The 22,054-nt window shown below is 55.2% G+C and overlaps 1 protein-coding gene across 5 annotated transcripts in view; it reads right to left on the minus strand.

Annotated features, from left to right (window-relative positions):
• Positions 1-22,054, minus strand: part of RPS6KA2 (ribosomal protein S6 kinase A2) — a 354,059-nt gene that overhangs the window by 46,085 nt on the left and 285,920 nt on the right. For all 5 annotated transcript variants that reach the window (XM_045058346.1, XM_045058347.1, XM_045058349.1 and 2 more), the window contains 5 exons: positions 20,685-20,791; positions 18,443-18,480; positions 15,536-15,678; positions 9,451-9,521; positions 6,638-6,726 (listed from right to left, as the gene is read on the minus strand). In XM_045058346.1, the coding sequence (XP_044914281.1) occupies positions 6,638-6,726; positions 9,451-9,521; positions 15,536-15,678; positions 18,443-18,480; positions 20,685-20,791 (448 nt within the window). The remainder of the gene's footprint in view (positions 1-6,637; positions 6,727-9,450; positions 9,522-15,535; positions 15,679-18,442; positions 18,481-20,684; positions 20,792-22,054) is intronic.

Here is a 22,054-nt window from a genome sequence, read left to right on the forward strand (position 1 = left end):
GTTACGGATTGAACTGTGTCCCTCCGAAATTCTTGTGTCGATGTCCTCACCCCCAGGACCTCAGAACGTGACCTTATCTGGAAGTGAGGACCCTCCAGATGTGGTTACAGATGCGGTCATACTGGGCAGGTGGGCCCTAACCCAACATGACCGGCCGCCTTACGAAAAGAGGAAATTTGGACACAGACACACACGGGAGAGTGTGGGGGGGGGGCTGGTGTCCCCCCAGGCCCCGGAGCACCAAGGATCCAGCATCTCCCTGGAGGGGGGGAGGGAGGCGGGGACAGCCTCTCCTTCCCAGCTTCTGAAGGCACCCGCCCTGCCCACACCCCGTTCCTGGACCTCGGCCTCCAGAACTGGGTGTTCTCTCCGCCCACAGAGGACAGGGGACAGCCAATGAGCATCTCAGCCTTCCCTGTGGTCGCCTTTCTCTTTTTACCCCCTCACAAGGGGACTCAGCAGGAGGGGAGGCACCGGGAGGGGGGTGGGGGGGGACGTGGAGAAAGGCTACTGTTTCCCAGCACCAACATCAGGCCCGGCCTCCGGGGCTGGGGTCCTTGGGGCCACCTGGTGGGCGAGGGCTCTTCAACAGGCTAGGAATCGAGAGACAGAGGTTCTGGCTGATGCGAAGGTAACGTGGTCATGATACAAATCTGTGTGAGAACGGGCTTTGGGGTGAGGGCTCTGAGCTCCCTGAATGGCACGGGGGCTACTTTGGGGCCAAGAATAAGGCTCACAGCAAACAGAAAGGAGGGGAGGACCCGGCCGTCCAACCCAGCTGCCCTGCAGATCAAGATGAATCTACCCAGTGTGGTCCCTCTCCTTACGGCTAAAGATCTGGGGGCAATTGGCTTCAGTTGCCTCCTTTAAAAACAGAACCAGCCTACGACCCAGCAACCGCACTACTAGGTTTTACCCAAAGGATACAAAAATTCGGACACAAAGGGCCACACGTGCCCCAATGTTCATAGCAGCGCCATCGACAACAGCCAAAGTATGGGAAGAGCCCACGTTTCTATCGACTGATGAACGGACAAAGAGGATGTGGTTTATGTATACAATGGAATATTACTCAGTCACCGAAAAGAATGAAATCTTGTCATTTGCAGTGATGTGGATGGAACTAGAGTGTATTTTGCTGAGTGAAATAAGTCAGTCAGAGAAAGGGAAATAGCATATGATTCCACTCGTGGAATCTAGGAAACAACGATGAACATGGGGGAAGAGAAGGAAAAATAAAATAATATAAAAAAGGGAGGCAAAGCGTGAGAGACTCTTAACAACAGAGAACAGACTGAGGGTTGATGGAGGGCGGTGGGTGGGGGATGGGCTAGATGGGGGATGGGCGTCCAGGAGGGCACTTGCTGGGATGCGCACTGGGTGTCGTATGTGAGTGATAAACCGCTAAACTCCGCCCCTGAAACCAATTACCACAGTAACTAACTAGAATTTAAATAAAAATTTGGAAAAGAAACAAAGATTCAGTTGCCTTCCTTGGGAAAGCTATGTAACCAACGACCCCGACTACGGTTTCTTCACGTTCAGTGTGGACGTCGCATGCTGTGAACACTCCCAAGGGAAGGATGATGGCTCCTGGAAAGCTGCCTGATGATCCCTTTTAGAGATGATCCGGAGGGCAGTCTTTGGCCACAGACGGCTGGCTTCCATGCCTCCGTGGGCTCCAATGGGCCAGTATCTTCTAACGGATGATTATCTATACACTAAATACGCCCATCTTTCTCGCTCATCAATTATTTAAACTAAATAATAAAATAGGGGCGCCTGGGGGGCTCAGTCGGTGAAGCGTCCAACTTCAGCTCAGGTCACGATCTCACAGTTCATGAGTTCGAGCCCCGCGTCGGGCTCTGTGCTGACAGCTCCGAGCCTGGAGCCTGTTTCGGATTCCGTGTCTCCCTCTCTCTCTGCCCCTCCCCGGTCCATGCTCTGTCTCTCCCTGTCTCAAAAATAAATAAAACATTAAAAAAAATTTTTAAACTAAATGATAAAGTAATATTTGGGGTTAGAGAACTATGATTTTTGTATAATTACATGCTAAGACAAAAAATAGACTATTTCGAAAATTATATGCCTCTTCCAGAGCAAAGGGAGAACACAGCCCCTCCCCGTGTCGCATTCACCCGGGTCACTGTGACAAATGCCCTCTGGCAAATGCAATGGTATCCGAAAGGAGACTGGCTTCCAGACAGAATTCTCCAGCGTCTACAGGAGACGGGTCGGAATCACATCTTCGCGTGTGTCTCAGTGAGCGGACGTGCCCCGCGTTTTTGTCTCTCTGTTTTGAGCCTGGTCTCCCGCGGGAGAGGTCGGGCAGGCTAAGACTCACAGCCAGGCTCCCTCGGGCGTGTCCGAGAGGGTAACTGTGCGGGAGAGGAGGTGCGACCCCGGCCCCCTTAGGAAGTGTGTGATTTCCGCACGTGCCCCGTGCACCCGACAGCGACGAGGCAGAGGCTGGACAGATCCGTGCGGCACAGACTTGGTCCTGAAGGAACAGTTCCAGCCATCAGCACAATTACTGTTGGAGCACTGTATAGAGAGTCCTCTGGGGGCAACTGGGTCGGACCCCCTCTTCTCCGTGACTGGGGAGGCCCTGCTCTCTTTCTGGTTCAAATTCAGGACGAGGTAAGTCACCTGAATGCTGTCCTGTCGTGGAAGGCAGACATTCGATCTTCCTTTTTTTTGCAACGATCTCAGGAAAATGTTTAACTGTATCTTTTCAACACATCCCATAAAATGACTTTTTTTTCTTTTTTTTTTTTTTGCCAGAGCTAGGTTACCGGTCCTTGTGCATCGGACAACCTTGCTCTGCCCTGTCCCACAGGAGAAAGAAGAGGGTCCGATCGGGGGGGAAGCAACGTGGCCAAGAGGTGCCGACACGGGCTCCGCCACGGGTCTCTGTGCGCCGCCGATCTCTGCCTTCTCACAGATCTGTCGGACACGTTACAGTGTGTGCTGTGGGTCAGGCACTACCCTGGCCCTTCCAGTCCGTCTGACCACACTGGAGATAGTTACTGCCATCACGCTCCGTTCCCAGAGAGGGAAGCCGGGCCGGAGAGGATGCGGTCCTGGCCCTCTGCCCCTGTGCCTGGTGCTGCCACCCGGGGCTCCTCAGGGGCTCGCCTTCTCTAGGCTCACCCCCGCCATTCTCCACATTCCAGCAAGCCTGGATTACATACTGTAGAGTCCCTCTCCTTTGTAACTAACGGGTCCCTAAGATCTGCCCAAGAGGAATGAGAAATGGGGGGGGGGGCAGGCCAGGCACAGGGCCTCCCTCAAGTCCGCTCACCCTTTCCTGAATACCTCCTCGGTTGACCTTGAGGCTGGCAAATAAGACAACCATTCCCAACCCCCTATTCCTCGTATCCCGATACTTGTCTTCCTACCTTCCTTTTAGCTAGAAGTGCCATGTGACGGTTCCTTGCCCACAAGAAGCACAGGGAAGTCCCAAGGTTTGGGGAAAGCTTTGCCTTCCTGATAAAAGGGACGGAGGCGGCTCGTTTCATCCATTTCCTCCCTTCAACTGAATGTGACGCCTGGGGCTGTGGCAGCCACTTTGCGACCACAAGGCACCACTCACGAAGATGGAAAAACAATGCACTAGGGACAGTAAACCTAGAAGACGGGTACATCTGGGCTTTCGCTAACCAGCTGCCGAGCCAACGCTTACAACCCCCTACTGCCACGTGAGTTGTTACTTCGAGAAAAAGAAACGGCACTGTGAAAAACGACATCGTCGAGTTAAACAACTGTAAGTGACTCAGGTGTTCTGTGAATACCCTCCTTTCCCTACCGGGAAGCACTGCCGTGAGGATTTCAGTGAGATAATGATTCTCTTAGGGCAGTGCCCCACGCACACCACCGTCCTCCCCGGGAGGGCCGAGGCCCCAGAAGAGGAGTGAGCTGGGCAGAGGAGTGCTTGAGCTGCCCCCAGCCTGCCTCCGGGCTGTGCGGAGAGGCTGTGCCCCCGCCGGTCAGGGTAGAGCACTCGGGAAGGAGACACAGAATCAAAATAGAGGTGCGCCCAGGTGTCGGGACCAGGCATCTGAAGACGGACAGAACAACACAGGGGCTCTGACCGGGTGGGCTCGGGGGGCCCAGAAATGAGTGGAAATGACCGGCCAGATGTTTATGTGCACCCCAGACTCTGAGGCAGGTGCGTACTGCGGGGTAAGAAGGGCCAGGCTGCAGCGCAGGTTGGCTTTGGACGGGGAGGGATTCCTCCTGCGTCACGCGCACACGGACGGACACGTTCAGGGGAGGTAATCAACTGATTCACGATCAGGAAAGTCAGATCAGAAACAGGCAAACGGTCACGATCTTTGTGCGATGCTCAGGGATGAACTGGAGGGAGTGAACACACCGAACGGAGGGACGCGTTTACGGTTCGCTCCCAGGTCTTAAGACACCTCTCGCGATTACCAGGTGCTGCCTACCTCCTCCCCTGAGGCCACGGGGACGGATGTGAGCGTCTGCTCTCTCGCGGAGGCGCCCGGGCCAGGCCACACGGGGTTGGGCAAAATTGCAACGACCCGGCAGTTCCAGGACGAAGGGTCAGACGCAGGCCCTCGACTCCCCATCTGCGTTCCTGGGGCTGCGTTCTCCCTCTGCCCCCGTGGCCCTCACCCGCAGGGCAGGGTGGCTCCACGGTGACGTGAGGGCCTCGTCTGCGGCAGCCCCGTGCCGTGTAGGGGAGACCGCCAAGGCGGAGAGAGAGGCAAGCCTTTGCCGCCCTCCCGAGCCTGCCTGTGCAGGCACACGCGGCCGGGGAGCGGGCAAGCCCGGTTCCTAATGGAAGGGCCTGGTGCAGGCGTCGCTGCATGGCTCAGAATCGAGGGCCCCGGCCTTGCCTCGGTCAGAGCCAGGACAAGGAGGGGTCCTGACGATTCTTGGCCAGAGTCTTTAGGTCCCGTCTGGGACTTTACTGGGGTGCCCGAAACAAGGCGGAGGAGATTCTGTTTAGCCCTGGAGGGTTCCTCCGGATCACGAGCCGGACGCACAGACACCACGACAGCCCCTGATTGTCAGCACGGTGTAAAACCCACCGTGGAGGCCGGGGTGCGCCCCATCCTGGACCTCAAGGCTCCCTGCCCTGCCCGCTGGCACCTGGTGGCCCAGTGATCAGAGCTGCTCTCCAGGGAGGGCCTCGGCCTTGCCTCCAGGGAAGTGCCTGTGGCCCAGTGAGCAGGCCCTGCCTTTAGGGTCCGGCCTCTGGGCCCCTATTCGGTGCAGCGCCTAAGAGGTGCACAGTTATCACTCTGGCTGGTTTGAATCAAAGTCATTCGACCACAGCCGTTTAACAGACACCATCCCGGGGCTTGCGCAAGGTGGGTGTTCGGGGCCGGGGCTCACGTGGGTCTCCCCACACCCCCTTGCAGAGACCGCCTCTGCCGTAAAACGGGTACAGGCTCCACCATGGGATGCCTTTAGACTCTGTAGCAACTCATCTCTGCAACTAGATAGATGCTGGGCATCTCTCTAGCCGGGTTTACAGAACCAGGGTCTCACCGGGGGGCTGTCCCCAGGGTCAAGGCTAGAGACGGTTGTGCTTGCTAGGGAGGGGGAGCGAGGCATCGAGGGAGGGGCCGGGGATGCTGCTGAACATCCTGCAGTGCAAGATGGTCCTCCACGAGAATTACCCAGTTGAGAGGTCACTGGTGCCATCGCGGGGACACCTGGTGACAGCACACCCCATTTAGACGGCTGCCCTGTAGGTCTGGGACGGCGTGCCGTAATTTACTTGACGGTGTCCTTATTGTTGGACGTATGCCTGATTTCTAGGTCGTTGCTAAACAAGTGTTTTTTACACATGCAACTTACAGGCTGGATAGACTTCTAGAAGTAACATCTCCTGGTAGAGGAACGTACACGGTTTAAAATGTTGGTGGGTTTTGCCGAGTGTTAATACGTTGCTCCATCAGCTCTCTGGACAGCAGAGCCTGGTGCTGTGCGGGCACCGGGACGGGGCCTGCTCGTGTCCTTCCTCTCCAGCTCCCCCCCGTAGTGGGCACCGTGCCGGGCACCTCCACCCGCCCGACGGCTGCACCGCACTGCTGACCACTGACCACGCGTCACTACGCCCAGCACACACGCAGCTGCCCGTGACAGCGAGGGATGGAAAGCAGCAAGCGGGCAAAGAGGATTCGGCAGCTGTGTTACTCGCGGGAGTCCTAGGCAACCCGTGCGTCTGCAGGACGAGAGGTCCAGCGAGAGGCAGCCGGGGGGAAACCTTTCGCGAAGAGTGATTCTGAAAGTGGATTAGCACTTGGCTAACATTCGCGTAACTCTTGATTATCACACACGTTAGGATGTATTAATTTAAGGGGGACTGAACAAGAGGCAGCTTTCAGCCGTCCTCTCCCAGGTTTGCGGGGTTCTAAACGTAAAACGAGTAGAAACAAGTTCCACCCTTTTGTGCAAAAACAGTGCCTTTTGGGAAACAGCTAATGACCCCTGGCCAGAGACCGTGTCTTCGAAGTCCTTGTAGCTTGGACGCGAGAGGGCATTTGCACACCTGATTCAGGCCCCTTGCTCCCAGTGAACCCGGTAAAACGTGCAGGCGGGCAGTCGAGGTGGGCGGGCGGGCGGCCCCTGCCCTCCCGGGGCGCATGCGGGCTCTTACCCAGACGGTTGCACGGGTTCCGTTTGAAGAGGGCTCTCAGCAGGCTCTGGGCTTCGGTGCTGAGGAACTGTGGCATGCCCAGCTTGGCTCTGAAAACGAAGTTGTAGTTTAGGATGAGAAGGACGGCCAGAGTTTTCTCCAGCACTTTGCGATCCTGCTCAGTCAGCATGAACAGATCAAACCGACGTGACCCAGAGCAGCAGCACCCAAACGTTCTGGCCTTAGGGCCCTTCTGCGCCCTAGAAGTCACGGCGGGCATCAGAGAACTTCCGTTTACGTGGGTTCGAGGAGAGAAACCTTTACCATGGCGATTGAATAATTCGCTTCAAAACTAATGCAACCATTAAAAAGAAACACTAAGAATCCCATTAACGTAAGTAACATTGTAAATGATGTTTTACGACGTTACTACGTTACTACGCTACGAACCGTTACTACGCTACGAACCACGTTTTCCAAAATAACAACAAAAGGTTTGGCTACAAGAGTGATATTGTTCACAGTTCGGGAATCTCTTCTGGGTGAGAGGAGACAAAGGCAGATATGCTCATCTACCTCTGTGTTCGATCTGTTGCAGTACAGGAAGAAAATCTGGGACTTCACGGAGCTAGCACAAACAATCCCAAACTTTGGATGGAACCACAAAAGACCTCACGTGGCCAAAGCAATCCTGAAAAAGGAAACCAATGCTGGAGGCCTCACAATTCCAGACTTCAAGTTACATGACAAAGCTGTACTAATCAAGACAGGACGGGACTGGCACAAACACAGACACAGATCAATGGAACAGAGAAGCCAGAAATAAACCCAGAAATATATAGTCAACCAATCTTCAATAAAGCAGAAAAGAATATCCAATGGGAAACAGACGGTCTCTTCAGCAAGTGGTGCTGGGAAAACTGGGCAGCGACATGCAGACCAATAGACCTGGACCACTTTCGTAACCACACACACAAATAAACTCAAAATCGATGAGAGACCTAAATGTGAGACCCGAAACCATAAAAGTCCTAGAGAACACGGGCAGCAACACCTCTGACATCAGCCCTACCAACATTTTTCCAGGCATGTCTCCGGAGACAAGGGAAATAAAAGCAAAAATGAACTATTGGAGACACATCAAAATAAACAGCTTCTGCAGAGCGAAGGAAACGATCAACAAAACTAAAAAAAAAAAAACCGACGGAATGGGAGAAGATATTTGCAGATGACATATCGGATAAAGGGTTAGTATCCAAAATACATAAAGAACGGACACAACTCCTCATCCCAAAACCAAATAATCCAACTAAAAAAATGGGCAGAAGACATGAATAGAACTTTTCCAAAGAAGACCTTCAGATAGCCAACAGATTTGTGACAAGATGCCCCACATCACGCATCATCAGGGAAATACAGATCAAAACCACGATGAGATACCACCTCACGCCTGTCAGAATAGCTAACATCAACAACTCAGGCAGCAACAGAGGTTGGCGAGGATGAGGAGAAAGAGGAACCCTCCGGCAGTGTTGGTGGGAATGCAGACTGGTGCAGCCGCTCTGGAAAACGGTGTGGAGGTTCCTCAAAAAGTTAATGTACACTTATCAACCTACTGTGATGAAAAACATAAAATGAAAATAAAATAAAACCCAGTAATCTAATTGACCCAAATGACTGCAAAAAAAAGGAAAAAAATCCAGGAAGGGAGGAGCCTGCGAGCCCCCAGGAGGCTCTTGGTCCCCGGGGTCCCCAGATTGTGTTCTGGGAGCCATGGGACCACAGCTTGGTGTTGACTTTCAGAAATGCTCGGCCACTCCCAAGGGACGAGTCCACACACAGGATTAGCTGGAGGGAATTATTCTCGTTTTAGAGAAAGTGCAGCTCGTGTTCCCCCTTAAAATTAAAAGTCACAGAGGTAAGCAGTTCAAAAATAGCAGACCGCAGCCATAGATCCGTCGCCCACAACAGAGGAAGACACTGATCACATCCTCTCTGTGGGCTTTCCTCCACTCCTTTCTCTCCTCCCACTTATACAATGGCGCAACCTACAAAAACTTAAGCTTTTTAGGCGCCTCTTGCTTTTATAAAAGTGTCGTGTCCACCTGCAGGGTTTGCGAGAGCGGGTCACGAGGACCAGCAGCTTTACGGCTTCTCTACGGCCTCGCACAGCAGAGGGACGCTAATTTGGAGCGAGGGGTACCTGTTTCCAGCCACTTCTCTACCCCCATCCATGCTCCTGTCTTCTCCTCCTGGGGCTCTCCCTTCTGATGTCGTGCTTACACGGAGCCTGCTCACGTTTAAGGGGTCATCGCAGGACCGGCACTGGGTTTACACGTCTTTCCGGGATGCTAAGAGCAACATCCACTTGCACGGTAATTGATTCTTTGGGAGAACTGAACAGAAGATTGTGCGTGTGTCCAGTCACGTGGGCAACGTGATTCCTCGCCAACGTGAGGCAGGAGAGCTCAGGGACCTGAACGAATGGGGTCAAGAGGGAGAGAAAGAAAGGAACCCCCACTCTTGTGCTCTCTGGAGCCCCTAAGTCCTCTGCCCTTCCGAATCTGTACTTTGTTTCTGAAGGTCCCTGATCACCACACTCCCTGCCGCTGACACCACACGCGATTTCGCGGATGGAAAACGTTATCTGCGCTTCACCAGGGTCACTCGGGGATCCCCGTCAGCGTCTCCCCTGCAGCGAAAACGCCAAGAATGCAGATCACGGTTGTTGCTGAGGCCTACTTAACGACCCGGGCTTCCAAGACCGAAGCTCTTGCTTTGGAAGGTGCTGGGCATACTGGATGGATCCCCAAGGGTGGCTGTTTCCGACTCACTTGAGGATGAGGGCCATGGTCTCCTTCCTGTCCTTCCCCTGGAACGGCAGCGATCCCGTGAGCATCTCGAACTGCAGAGGAACACAGAACAAGGAGGGTGAGTGTTCAGAGCGACTGGATTTACTGGCAGAGACCCCCCGGTGGGCAAAATGCAGCCCAAGTTCACGTGTCCTTTCAAAATCCCAATCAATCCGGGGAGGCCCTGGCCGACACGCTAGGTGCACATCAGCGAGCAGAGCGGCCTCATGGTGCTCGAAGTTGGGCGGGGAGGCGCACAAGCCAACAACCCAGGACGTACCCCGGCCGTGGTAGGCGAGGCCGGCCGAGCGCCGTGGAGACGAGACACGCTGGGGAAGGGGACGGCAAGGGGATGGAGGCTGGGCCGACCCCCTTCCGCAGGGCCGGTGGAGGACCCCGTTCCCGTCCCTCTCTGGTGTGTGCTGTGGAGGCGGCCGGGGCAGAGTGACTTTGGTCCGTTAAGAACGTCCAGTGAGAACAGTATGGCGCCAGGAATGTCTCCAACAGGGCCACGCTGAAAATAACAAACGGACCTCTGCCTGGATGGCCTCCGGGACGGAGACAGCATCGAGGGCCCTCCTTTCCCGAGCACGGAAAAGCCCGGACTGCACGGGCTCTGGAAGGGGTGGCCTGGACCCGCAGGGTACGACCTGGACGAGGTGCGCACCTGCCCCCTTCTGAGAAAGAACGAGGGCAGGCGTGCCACCAAACCCTGTCCTTGAAAATGGGACGCTGAATCTGACAGAGGCTACAGTATCGGTCCCAGTCCGCGTCTTCACGTCCTTGTCAATTACACTTGCGCCTTGAACACAGGTGTGAACAACACAGGCGCGAACACGGGTGTGAACATGGGTGTGGGTGACACGGGTGTGAACACAGGTGTGAACAACACCGGCATGAACGACACAAGTGTGAACGACGCAGGTGTGAACGACATGGCTGTGAATGACACGGGTGTGAACGCCATGGGTGAGAACGACACCGCTGGGAACAACACAGCTGTGACTCATGGGTATGGGCGACACAGTTGTGAACAATATGGGTGTGAACACCACGGATGTGAACGACACGGGTGTGAACGAGACGGGTGTGAAATAATCCACTTCCGTGCGGGTCATGTTTTGGTAAAGACAGTACTACATACACCACAGGCGTGTTTTCTCTTATGATTTTCTCTTAACAACATTTCTTCACCTTACTTTACGGTGAGGATACAGTACCTAATACATATAATGCATGAAATATGTGTTAATCTACCGCTTATGTTATTGTGAGACTTCTGGTCAACATTAAGCTATCTTATTAGTTAATTTTGAGGGGAGTCGAAGTTGTATGTGGATTTTCAACTACCTTCAGAGGTCAGTGCCCCTTAGCCCTGTGCGGTTCAAGGGTAAACTGTATAAGGAAACAGCCTCGGTGCGGGTGTCGGTATGATCTTACTAAACTTGCCTTAGTTTTGATTCCAACTGCATGTCTCTGTTCCTTTAAAATTTATCCCGCGGTAATCTCTCCTCCGCATTAGGAACAACTCGAGAACGACATCGGAGTAGAAAGACCGAAATAATCACCCACAATCCCATTATCCGGGGATAGCCACAATTAATATTTGTTATTTCCATCTACTACTTTCTTGAAGCTATGTTTTTTTTAAAACACAGATAAAGTTTTAGATACCAACCTTTCCTAGAACAATATAAAGGCTTCCAATGCTTATTGGAAAATCTTCATAACATCGCTTTATATGTGGATATGCCAAAACACGTTTATTTGTTGTTGGACGCTTAGAACGTTTCCAATTTCCTGCTATTATAAGTAATGCCGAAATGTACCTAAAAGCTTTCCTACCCCACGGAGTCACCCTTACGACAGCCTGCCGGGAGTGAAATTAACCAACCGAAAGAAATGAGTGTAGTTAAGGCCTTATTAATACTCTTGGTTTGCTTTTTGAAGGTAAAATCTGAAAAGAAATGTTAAGAGTTCCTTCCTGTTGAGATGTGTGAAGCATTCCTCTGTGCTAACACCTGCTGTCCCTCCCGTGTGCACTCATTCGGTGACAACACACAGAACAGACTGCAGGCAATCAATCAATCTACAAGCCATAAAAACGGAGAGTCAGGGAGTCCAGAAGATGATCCAAAAATAGGCAAATATAATTAAATGGAAGGGTAGAACACTCTGGCAGACGAGCCATTCATCTGACAAAACTAGATGAAAGTTTATACGTTGATCGACGAAATCAAAGTATCTCTTAAAATAGAATCCTATTAGCAAAGAAAACCCCCTTCCTATTTTGCTTCTACCCTTCTTTCTCTCTCCTTTCTTCCTTCAGGAAGGAAATTCCATGGCAAGGAAAAGCCTGTGAGAACTCATTGCTACAAAATCGGGGCCCATCCCGAACATCTGTGCCTCATGTAACCGTTTATTGTGGGTCAACCAGCAACTTGCAGCATTCGCCTGGTGATTCCTTCTTTGCTTTGACTATGACCCCGGGGGAGCCACAGCCTTTGTGTTTCTCTCCCTCCTTCCCCTGTTCTTCCCCTTGCAACACAGCGGGAGGTCACGCACTATTCATGAGCATCTAACACAGCGGCAAACGTGGGTGTCCACTAAATGCTTCTTGGTGATGAAGACAATGCTGGTGTTGGTGATCGTGATGAACCCCACACGAGTCTATTTCCACCACTTCCAGCCCCCTTACAGGTTCCCTCTCTGTCACACGTGGAGAAAGGAGATCATTTCAGTTTTCGGTATTACTGTTCTCAACAAAGCCGCTCAGCACTTTCTCCGTATTTAAGGATCCCATGAAATCAGGGCCTTACTGATGTGCTTTCCTGGGACATTATATGCAGTCAGAGTTTTGCTCTGCTGTTCAACAATACCGAGACCGACCAAGGTTTCCAGGGCAAACTGATACAAGCCATCATCGGCCTCGGGGTCCCACACACCAGGACACGTGCCGGCGGTTCCCCAAGAGGTCCATTCACAGGTCGGCACCAAGGCAGGCTGTGGAAATGTACAGAAGGATAAATATTTTGACGTTTCTACAGCAGTGGTTCTCAGTGGGGGAGGCTGGGGGGGATCTCCCAATGTCTGGGGACAGGTTGATGGTCAAGCTGGGGAGGCTGGGGGTGTAGGTGCCCGTGACGTCTACTGAGTAACAAGGAATACTGCTTAACATCCTACAATGCATAGAACAGCCTCCACCCAAAAAACCGTCCAGCCCCAAACCTCAACAGTGCTGGGGTAGAAAGCCCTGTCTGAAGGGACATCTGACGAGCCTCAAGAGAGTGGCCAGCCCTGGGGCACAGACACGACACCACGGAAGGCACCCAAACGATGCCGGGAGCAGCGGAACGAGAAGGTTCTCCGTAAGGGACACACTTCATAGCAGGGAGCCTGCAATTCAAGTTCGTTTGGCTGAACAACATTCTTAAAAAAGAAATCAAGGGCAAGTTACATCTTAATGTGAAAACGGACAATGACAAATCCTACAAGGAAATGGGAAGTTTGGGATGGTGGCCGTACCCGGGGTGGGGCAGGGCTGGCCTGGGCTCAGCAGGTGTGGTTTTTGTTTTAATTTTTTTTTTAATGTTTATTCATTTTTTGATAGAGAGAGACAGAGCGAGAGTGGGGGAGGGGCAGAGACAGAAGGAGACACAGAATCCGAAGCAGGCTCCAGGCTCCGAGCTGTCAGCACAGACCCCGACGCGGGGCTCGAACCCACAGACCGTGAGATCATGACCTGAGCTGAAGTCGGATGCTTAACCGACTGAGCCACCCACGTGCCCCTCAGCAGGGGTGTATAAGTTTGTGTGCACGTGTGTCGGAGGGCGCAGAGCACAGACTAGTCCACAACCCTCAGCACCCACTGTGCACCACCCCTGCTCTGAGCACTTGAAGGTCTACATGACCTGGTCCTTTGAGGGCAGAGGTGCAGGCGTTCATTTCCTTTCCCAGGGCAGCTCCTGAGCCCGAGCCAGCTGTATGTGCCGAACAATTTACACAGACACCTGTGTGTGAACATCCACGCCCGCTCAGTGTGAGTGGCTAAGAAATGAAAGAAAAATCTAAGGGCCTCTCCCTTACGACCTGGGAGCATTCCGATGTCTACAAAGCACCCACAAAGCACAATCCCAACGTCCTCCTGAAAACGGAGTTCCAGGCTAGTGTGGAGATGTTAGCGATTTACTGTTGCCATGGAGACCACCACTACTGCTCAAGTTCTTTTCCAGCCTCAAGGACCTAACTTCAGACAATTTTGTTCGAGGACAAGGGCCTCCGCCATCCATGCAGGCGTCTTCGTCCGAGCCTGGAGGGCACTTGTGGCCATCGGACGGTCTGGGGGTAGCCCCTCAGTGAGGACGTGCAGGGGACGGGCGGCGACCCCTGCAGTGTGCAGACCGTTCCTGGCGGTGCTCCCTTGGTGGTCCTACCCGCCCTTTAACGAAGCCGGTGGAGGGCGCCGTATACACACGGCATGTCCTAAACCGATCTCCTCCCGAGTCCGAGCTCAGACGCGACACCAATGCCACCCTAGACCCATCTCTCTTTGCAGGTGGGAATTTGGAAGTCGCTCCTGGTGCTGCCCAAAGGAAAACAGGCATCGTCACATCTGGCTGCAAGCTGGTTAGCGCTGGGGGCTAAAGGGATCGGTGGGCAGGTCTACATGAGAATGTGGTTTTTAGAACAATTATATGATCTTAATCACTCAAGCTCTTTGAGCCTTCGTTTCCCCTTCTATAAACAGAAAGAATGAGATCTTTCCCACATAACTTAATGATTTTTTTGGTTCAGATGGGATGAGGAGGAAGGAAGGCACCTTGTAAACTCAGTGCCATGAGACCCTGTTATCACGGTGACGCCCCCTCCCGCTTCCTGCCGCCGAGCACAACCGTTCTGGACCCGTTCGCTTCCCCGGCTGTTACGAGACCCTGACTGTGGAGTCTTGTCAACCCAAATGACCGGATGATCCCACCAACTCAGTGAGAAACGCCCGGAGCCAAGCGCTCCCAGTTCCTGCTGTGTCAATGACGCCAGATGCTGCTGGAACCAGGTCTCCTTGGGAAAGGCAAAGGACGGACGTCCGTGCGATATTCTCCAAACTCCAGAGCTCTCCTAGAGCTTTGGGACGAGGAAGGGCAGGGGACCCCGGGAGGAGGTTGAGGGCTGTGAGAGCCCACAGCCGCGTCACCCCCACGGGTCACGGAGCTCCCCGAGCGTGGGCGCTGCTCTCCGCGATGGGGTCCGACGGGGCGGTGCCCAAGTGCCTGTGTTGGGGAGACACTCCCAGTGGGTATTCGCAACATGACGGCGGCCACGTGTCAAAGTGCCAAGAGGACCCGGACAGGGTGCCCAGAACCCTGGGCGTCGGACACAGAGGTGAGGCATGTGGTGTGGTGGCCTGGATGCACAGAAGCTGGGCTTGGGACGCACAGGCCATGCCTCACGCCAGCCGAGAAGTCTGGTGTGCGCTGAGGGCACGGGAGCACGGAGGGCCCCCAGCGTAGTGCTGTTGGGGAGGACGGCGGGGTGATGGGGCACGAGGAAGAGAGAGGAAGGACCATCTGGGGACAGGACGCCCCAGGCTGGGCGGTGTCTGTGTCTGAGCTGTGTGAACACACGAGCTAAAGAAAAAGTCAAGTTTCTAGACGTAGATGTAAAAATGTCCAACTCCATGTATATCTTGGCTCATGTTAAGTTTTGCGACTAAGCAGAAGGATTTTGTGCGTGACAAACGTCTTTAATACGAAGATCACCGCATCCCTTAAAACCCTCATGCTCAGCCTGTACGACTGTTAAGTACAAGGAAGCTTTGACTCTTAGTACCTGTGGGTCCTTACGTGAACCCAGTTCTGTTTCCTGATGGTGGAATTTGGGATGGGCAGAGAGGGAGGCGGCCAGGAGGGGCAGGGGCAGGAATCTGGTGGCCTCCTCCCCGTCCCCGGGTCGCACAGCCACACTGCTCGTATACGTCCCAAACACTGTTTTCCCTGGTCATTGGCGGGCCTCTGGGCCAACCTGGGGACCGGCCACAAGGGACAGCGACGCGGACGGGGAGGACCCTTACCATGAGCACACCGAAGGACCACCAGTCGGCGCTCTGCGTGTGTCCCCGCCGGTTCACCACCTCGGGTGCCATGTACTCTATGGTCCCGCAGAAGGAGTAAGCTCTCTTATCGTGGTCGATGGCCTCCTTACTCAGCCCGAAATCTGAAAGAGGGACAGCACAGGGCGCTGCGTCAGTGTGGGCGGCAGTCAGGACCGCGTCTGTGTGGGCTCCTGACCCGCCAGCTCCCCCGTCACGTGGGGGAATTCTGCCCGCAGGTGTCACCCCTCCCGCCCGCTCTGTCCCAGCACAGAACCCTCCTTGGATGCAAGCGTCATCGTGCCCCCACACGGTAAGTTACAGAGTCTTTCAAGAACCTACAAACCCAGGAGTGCCTGCTAACAGGATCGAGGGATGGCACTTCTTGGGGACCGACAAGCAGGCCTGGGGACAGAGAAGCACGTGGCCCCCGGTCCGCTGGGACGGACAGAGGTGGTTAGCTTGAAGGCAAGGGCCGGAAGGGGCTCCAGGCGCGGGCCGCTGGGGAAGGGGGTCCCCGGAGCTGAGGCACAAAGGGAAGATGGCATTTGCCGTGGGGTGGGCGGCCACCCCTCCCCCCGACCCCCAGGAAGTCCTCACGAGGGTCTCCCTTCTGGCACAGCGGGCGTGGCCACGCACTCGGTGGGCAAAGGTCGTGGGCACGTGGTTCTCAGGACGGAGACCCTCGGTTTCAGCGTGTTTGGGAAGAAGGCCACGGTCCGTCATCTCCGTCAGGGCCCGGTGAGGGTGGCGTGAGGTCACAGGCCGGGCAAGGGGGTCACACTACCTACGGGTGGATGTGCTTCCTCCAGCTGAATGACTTGCTTTGCACATTAGCGCCTGGGAGCGGTGGTTTGTAATTTGCGCCTGGCCCAAATGGCCAATCGTGACGCAGGATTAGCCCCGGGTCATGAGTAATGATGATAATAATAATAACAGAAGCATGATTACTTGATCAGAGAAAGCCCAAACCCTGTAACATCATAGATACATTTGACGTGGGAGCTCAGGGCTATTCGCAAACACCGCACACAAGTGTCACTTGTATATTCTACGTGCAGTTCCTCATTTGGCAAAGAAAACTTCTGAAGTATTAAGAGAAGCTTAAACCTCCACCAGATGCCCCATAACTCTGATGACAGGACATTACAGGTGCCCTACCGCCGTGCCAGGCAAGGGGGTCTGAAGGTCCGGTTAAACGGACAGTCAGGATCTGGTATAGAAGCTCATGAGAAATTTTAGACCTAACTTTCAACATTAACAAGCATGTAAAGATGTATAATCAATATTTATTGCCAGGGACTAGATGCACCGTGCCCAGTACTGGCACTGGGTAAAACTCCCCTGTGGGAAAACGGTGTGGGGACATGTGGCAGCGAGACTGTGTGGGGGCCACGGAGAGGGGAGGGGAGGCCTCGGGGGGAAGGGTTGCGGAGGAGAGGGGGCCTCGGGGGGAAGGGGTGCAGAGAAGAGGGGCCTCGGGAGGAAGGGGTGTGGAGGAGAGGGGGCCTTGGGGGGAAGGGGTGCGGAGAAGAGGCCTCAGGGAGGAAGGGTTGCAGAGAAGAGAGGGCCTCGGGAGTGGGGTGCAGAGAAGAGGGGGCCCTGGGGGAGAAGGGGTGCGGAGAAGAGTGGGTCTCGGAGGGAAGTGGTGCGGAGAAGAGGGGGCCTCAGGGAGGAAGGGGTGCAGAGAATAGGAGGGTTCGGGGAGATGGGGTGCGGAGAAGAGGCCTTGGGGAGGAAGGGTTGCAGAGAAAAGGGGGCCTCGGAGGGAAGTTGTGAGGAAAAGAGGGGGCCTTGGGGGGGGAAGGTATGCGGAGAAGACGGTCTTGGGAGGAAGGGGTGTGGAGAAGAGAGGGCCTCAGCGGGGGAGGGGTGGGGAGAAGAGGGTGCCTTGGGGAGAAGGGGTGTGGAGAAGAGGCCTCGGGGAGAAGAGGGGCCTCGGGTAGAAGAGGTGCAGAGAAGAGGGGCCTTGGGGAGGAAGGGGTGTGGAGAAGAGGGGGCCCCAGGGGGAAGGTGTGCGGATCAGAGGGGGCCTCGGGGAGAAGGGGCGAGGAGAAGAAGGGGCCTTGTGGAGAAGGGGTGAGGAGAAGAGGGTGCCTCGGGGAGAAGGGGTGTGGAGAAGAGGCCTCGGGGAGAAGAGGGGCCTCGGGTAGAAGAGGTGCAGAGAAGAGGGGCCTTGGGGAGGAAGGGGTGTGGAGAAGAGAGGGCCTCAGCGGGGGAGGGGTGGGGAGAAGAGGGTGCCTTGGGGAGAAGGGGTGTGGAGAAGAGGCCTCGGGGAGAAGAGGGGCCTCGGGTAGAAGAGGTGCAGAGAAGAGGGGCCTTGGGGAGGAAGGGGTGTGGAGAAGAGGGGGCCTCAGGGGGAAGGTGTGCGGATCAGAGGGGGCCTCGGGGAGAAGGGGTGTGGAGAAGAGGGGGCCTTGTGGAGAAGGGGTGAGGAGAAGAGGGGGCCTCAGGGAGGAAGGGTTGTGGAGAAGAGGGTGCCTCGGGTAGAAGAGGTGCAGAGAAGAGGGGCCTTGGGGAGGAAGGGGTGTGGATCAGAGGGGGCCTCGGGGAGAAGGGGTGTGGAGAAGAGGGGGCCTCGCCGGGGTGGGGGGGTAGGAAGGGGTGTGGAGAAGAGGGCTCCAAAACAGCCCGGACTGAGAGTCTGCAGGGAAGGTCCTGGAAGGTTCTTCGGTCAGAAGGAGAGAGAAACGGAAGGGGGCCCGGCAACTCGAGAATTTCCAGATGCTGTGAGGACACACACACAGCTCATCCACATCTGTGAAAAGGCCAGCCAAATCAGAGACACACAGCAGCCGATGGGGGCGTCAGGGGGACTTTGGGTCCAGGCCGCTCCCCCATTTACCGGGCCAGGGGGAAGTCACCGGGACCCCGCTGCCCTTTACAAACCTGTGATCTTAATGTGTCCCTCTTCGTCCAGCAGGATGCTGAAAGAGAGAGGAGAAAGCATGCCTCACGAGCGGCCCAGCCGGGCTGGCGGGCGCGACTTTGGGTGGCAGTCAGCACACGGGCTCGCCTGCGACGCACCGACGTGGGCTTGCACAGTAGGGCCTCCCCGCCAGCAGCTTCCGCCGGGGCACGAGCGGACTCAGATCCACGGTGTTTGGGGTAAACCCGGCAAAAGCTGGGACCCGCAGGTCTGAGACCTTCTTAAGCCCACGGGAAGGGTCGGGAACCCTTCAGACTGTCCTGTGCGGGGAATGTGATTTTCAGGGTCCGGGATCGCCTTGGCCTGTGCAGATCCGGAGCCTCGTGCATTTTTTCTCTGGGTCAGAGGCCCCCTACTTCTTCCCGTCCCCCCTCCGTGAGCCCCACCCTGGCTCTCGTGACCACCCCAGGCTCTGGGGAGCCTGTGACACCTTGGGCCCTGGCACCGAGGAGCCCTGGGGCTCCGCAGGCTTCGCCTTGTCATAGGAGCTGGGTCCAAGCTCTGACATCTAGAAGCCCCGGGGTGGGGGGGAGGGGCACTGGCCTTTCGGTGCCCGCCTCTCCTGTGGGAGGGCACTGCTCACCGGCCGGCAGAGGGGAAGTCTGGAAGGGCGGGCGCAGGCCCGCAGGCACTTGAGGAGGCCCTTCTTCCGGCTGTCAGCCCTCAGGGTCCCCGGGGCTCCTAGCTTTCCATTTCTTCTTTTGCTGTCATTAGATCCTGTCCCATCAGCTCTGGGTGGCAGGGGTACCGGCCCAGTCTTAAAGAGACCAGGAAGGGGAATGGACAGAAGCCACACCGTCCCACTCTAGCACGCGGATGGACCGGAGTGCGGTGAGCCAGGCACAGCGCAGGAAACACCGTGCATTCCACTTACACGGGGGTCGGGGTTGGGGGAAGCCTAGAGCAGCCAGATTCATAGGCAGAAAGTAGCAGTGGGGGTGCCAGGGGCAGGAGGGTGGTGAGGGGAGTGAGTGTCTCATGGGGACAGATACTCAGTTTTGCAAGAAGGGAGTTTGGAAGGTGGATTATGCCACGCAGCCGTGTGAGTGTGCTTTGCATCACAGGGCTGCACGCTTAAAAATGGTTAAGTTGGGGCGCCCGGGGGCTCGGTCAGTTAAGCTTCCAACTTCAACTCAGGTCACGATCTCACGGCTCGTGAGTTCGAGCCCCGCGTCGGGCTCTGTGCGGGCGGCTCGGAGCCTGGAGCTGCCTTGGGCTCTGTGTCTCCCTCTCTCTCTGCCCCTGCCCCGCTCATGCTCTGCACCTCTCTCGCTCTCAAAAAGAAACATTAAAAAAATTTAAAAGTGAATTTAATTAGTGAAGATGCTAATTTTATATTGTTTTTCTTACCACGATTAAAAACTATGCCCTGAGATTAAAAAAAAGGCCAACTGTTTTAACGGAATCTGAAGGGAATGTTGCGGCACATAATTAAGAAGACAATTTATCAGGAAAGAAGCGAGTATTTTCATCTCTGCCTTTCAGTTGTGCTTCATCTCTGCCCAGAAAGGAGCAACTTTCAAGATTAATCTCCTACTAATTCCAATTGATGACAAGATCTTTCTTCCACTCTGCTATTAAATATTACTATTTTTAACTGTAACGATCCTTTTGCCCTTTAAAAGAGAGAGAGAACCGGGGTGCACGCCTAACGGGCGCCCAGGGCTCGCAGCTTTGAGATTAGCTCCTGCTACCGCTCCCTAAGGGAGACGGCTGTAGTTCACAGGACACTGTCCCCTCTGTGGGGACACGGAAGACAGGGCCTTTTGTGATCACGGAACCATTTATTTACGTGTGCAGCCGGTGCTGTTCTACTGTGGCTACCTGCTGCAGGTGCTTAAGTCAAAGCCATACACGACCTGAACTTCCCACCGGTGTTGGGCAAATGAACTCTGCATCGTGTGCGGGCACAACGTCACCCGGGCGTGTCCCATAAACGACGGCCACATCTGGTAAAAATGGCTTCGGAGAAGAGCTGTCTTTTCTTAGCTCGGTGTGAATCAAAGAGTAAAGGCTCTGGAGGAAGGGCGGGACCCGTTGGGACACCTTCCCAGGGGCGGACAGGTGGAACCCGCGTGGGAGGCGTCCGCGAGAGGGTGGCCCAAGCCCTCTCTCTGGGGTGCACCCACCAGAGAGCGACAGCCACCGGCGGGGACAGCAAGAAAGGGGGTGCGGAGGGGCGTCCTTCACGCGCTCGCTTACTTCTCGGGCTTCAGGTCCCTGTAGATGATCCCCAGGCCGTGCAGGTGGTCTAACGCCAAGGCCAGCTCAGCCAGGTAGAACTTGACATCCTCCTCAGTGAACATCACCTAGTGAGAAAGTAGGAAAGAACGGGAATGTTCGGCGCATCCTGTGGCCGGAGTGTTCTGACGGACCCGGCCCTGCGGAGCGCACGCTCAGTTACCTCCGCTCCGGAGGGGATCACAGCTCCCCCCACCGTGCTCTTCAGGCTCTTACGACGGAAAAGTGAGTTCTTTTCATACTTGTGAGGTCAGGGAAGGCGGAAGAGCACTTCCCTGCGAACTTAGCCTGTGAGCGGGGAGCCTGGTTTCCTCCTCCTCCTCGCCCCCGCGGCTCACACGATTCTGGGGGGTGTTTCTGGGTGTGTATTTTGATGTGAGTGGTTCTGCTATGAAACGGCACAGGCGAGGCCGGATGAGGGGCTGCTGAGAACACACCTCGGGTCTCATCCCCCCTCCACGGGGTTTACACAAACCCACTGTCTGCCCAAAGTGAGGCGAGTTCTGCCAAAGGCGACACGCACGTGGGGGAGAGTCATGGGGGCACCCCGATGAGGGCTAGCCGAGGCATACGCCAGGCAGGGTGCCTGGCAGACTTCAAAGCCATTGTCTTGGTGACAGTTCCGTACCTCCGGTCCCGTTAAGGACCAGCGGGTGGCTTTTAAAGTCACCTTACTAGAAAGCCAGATTGTTATCACAAACCACTTTTTTATGTTCACTGTGAGAAACCAATGTCACAGAGACCACCAGGGCATATTATTGCTGAATTCCTTCTCTGGATGCAGACAAGGCTCCCTGGTGAGCACAGAATTAGAATAAGGGCAGTTCAGGGAACTGGGTGCTGGATACTTCAGGCTGCCACAGGTGCAGGGCATCCATCTCACAGAAGGGACACTTCCCCACGGGGTCGGGACACACATCCCATCGTCCCAGGCAGTGATGTCTGGGGCCATCAATCCTCATTGGCCTTCTGGCCGTTGGAACCACCCGTCGTCGCTCCACACGCAACGGCTGCCTCTTCCGGCTGGGTGTTTCTTTTTTAAACTGGCTACCATATTCCACGGGCTCACTTTTAGTCAAGTTCTGCCACAGCCATTGGATTCTCTTTAATCTGACTTCTTCTCTCTCTACCGTCGTGGGTTGTCTGCATTCTGTGCTCAGAGCGCAGCCGTATTTCTCTACTTGTCCAGTTCCTACGACGCATCTCAGCATAGCCCCCAAGTACAAATGACAAGTCGTTTCTGCCCAGAAATGAAACACCCCACGGACGCCCGTCCTTGAAGGAAGTCAGTGCAGCGACCAACACGGCAGGACGCTGCCCACTGGCCTCGT

This window comes from Felis catus, chromosome B2, assembly GCF_018350175.1.
Source record: "Felis catus isolate Fca126 chromosome B2, F.catus_Fca126_mat1.0, whole genome shotgun sequence".
In the NCBI taxonomy this organism is placed as follows: Eukaryota; Metazoa; Chordata; class Mammalia; order Carnivora; family Felidae; genus Felis; species Felis catus.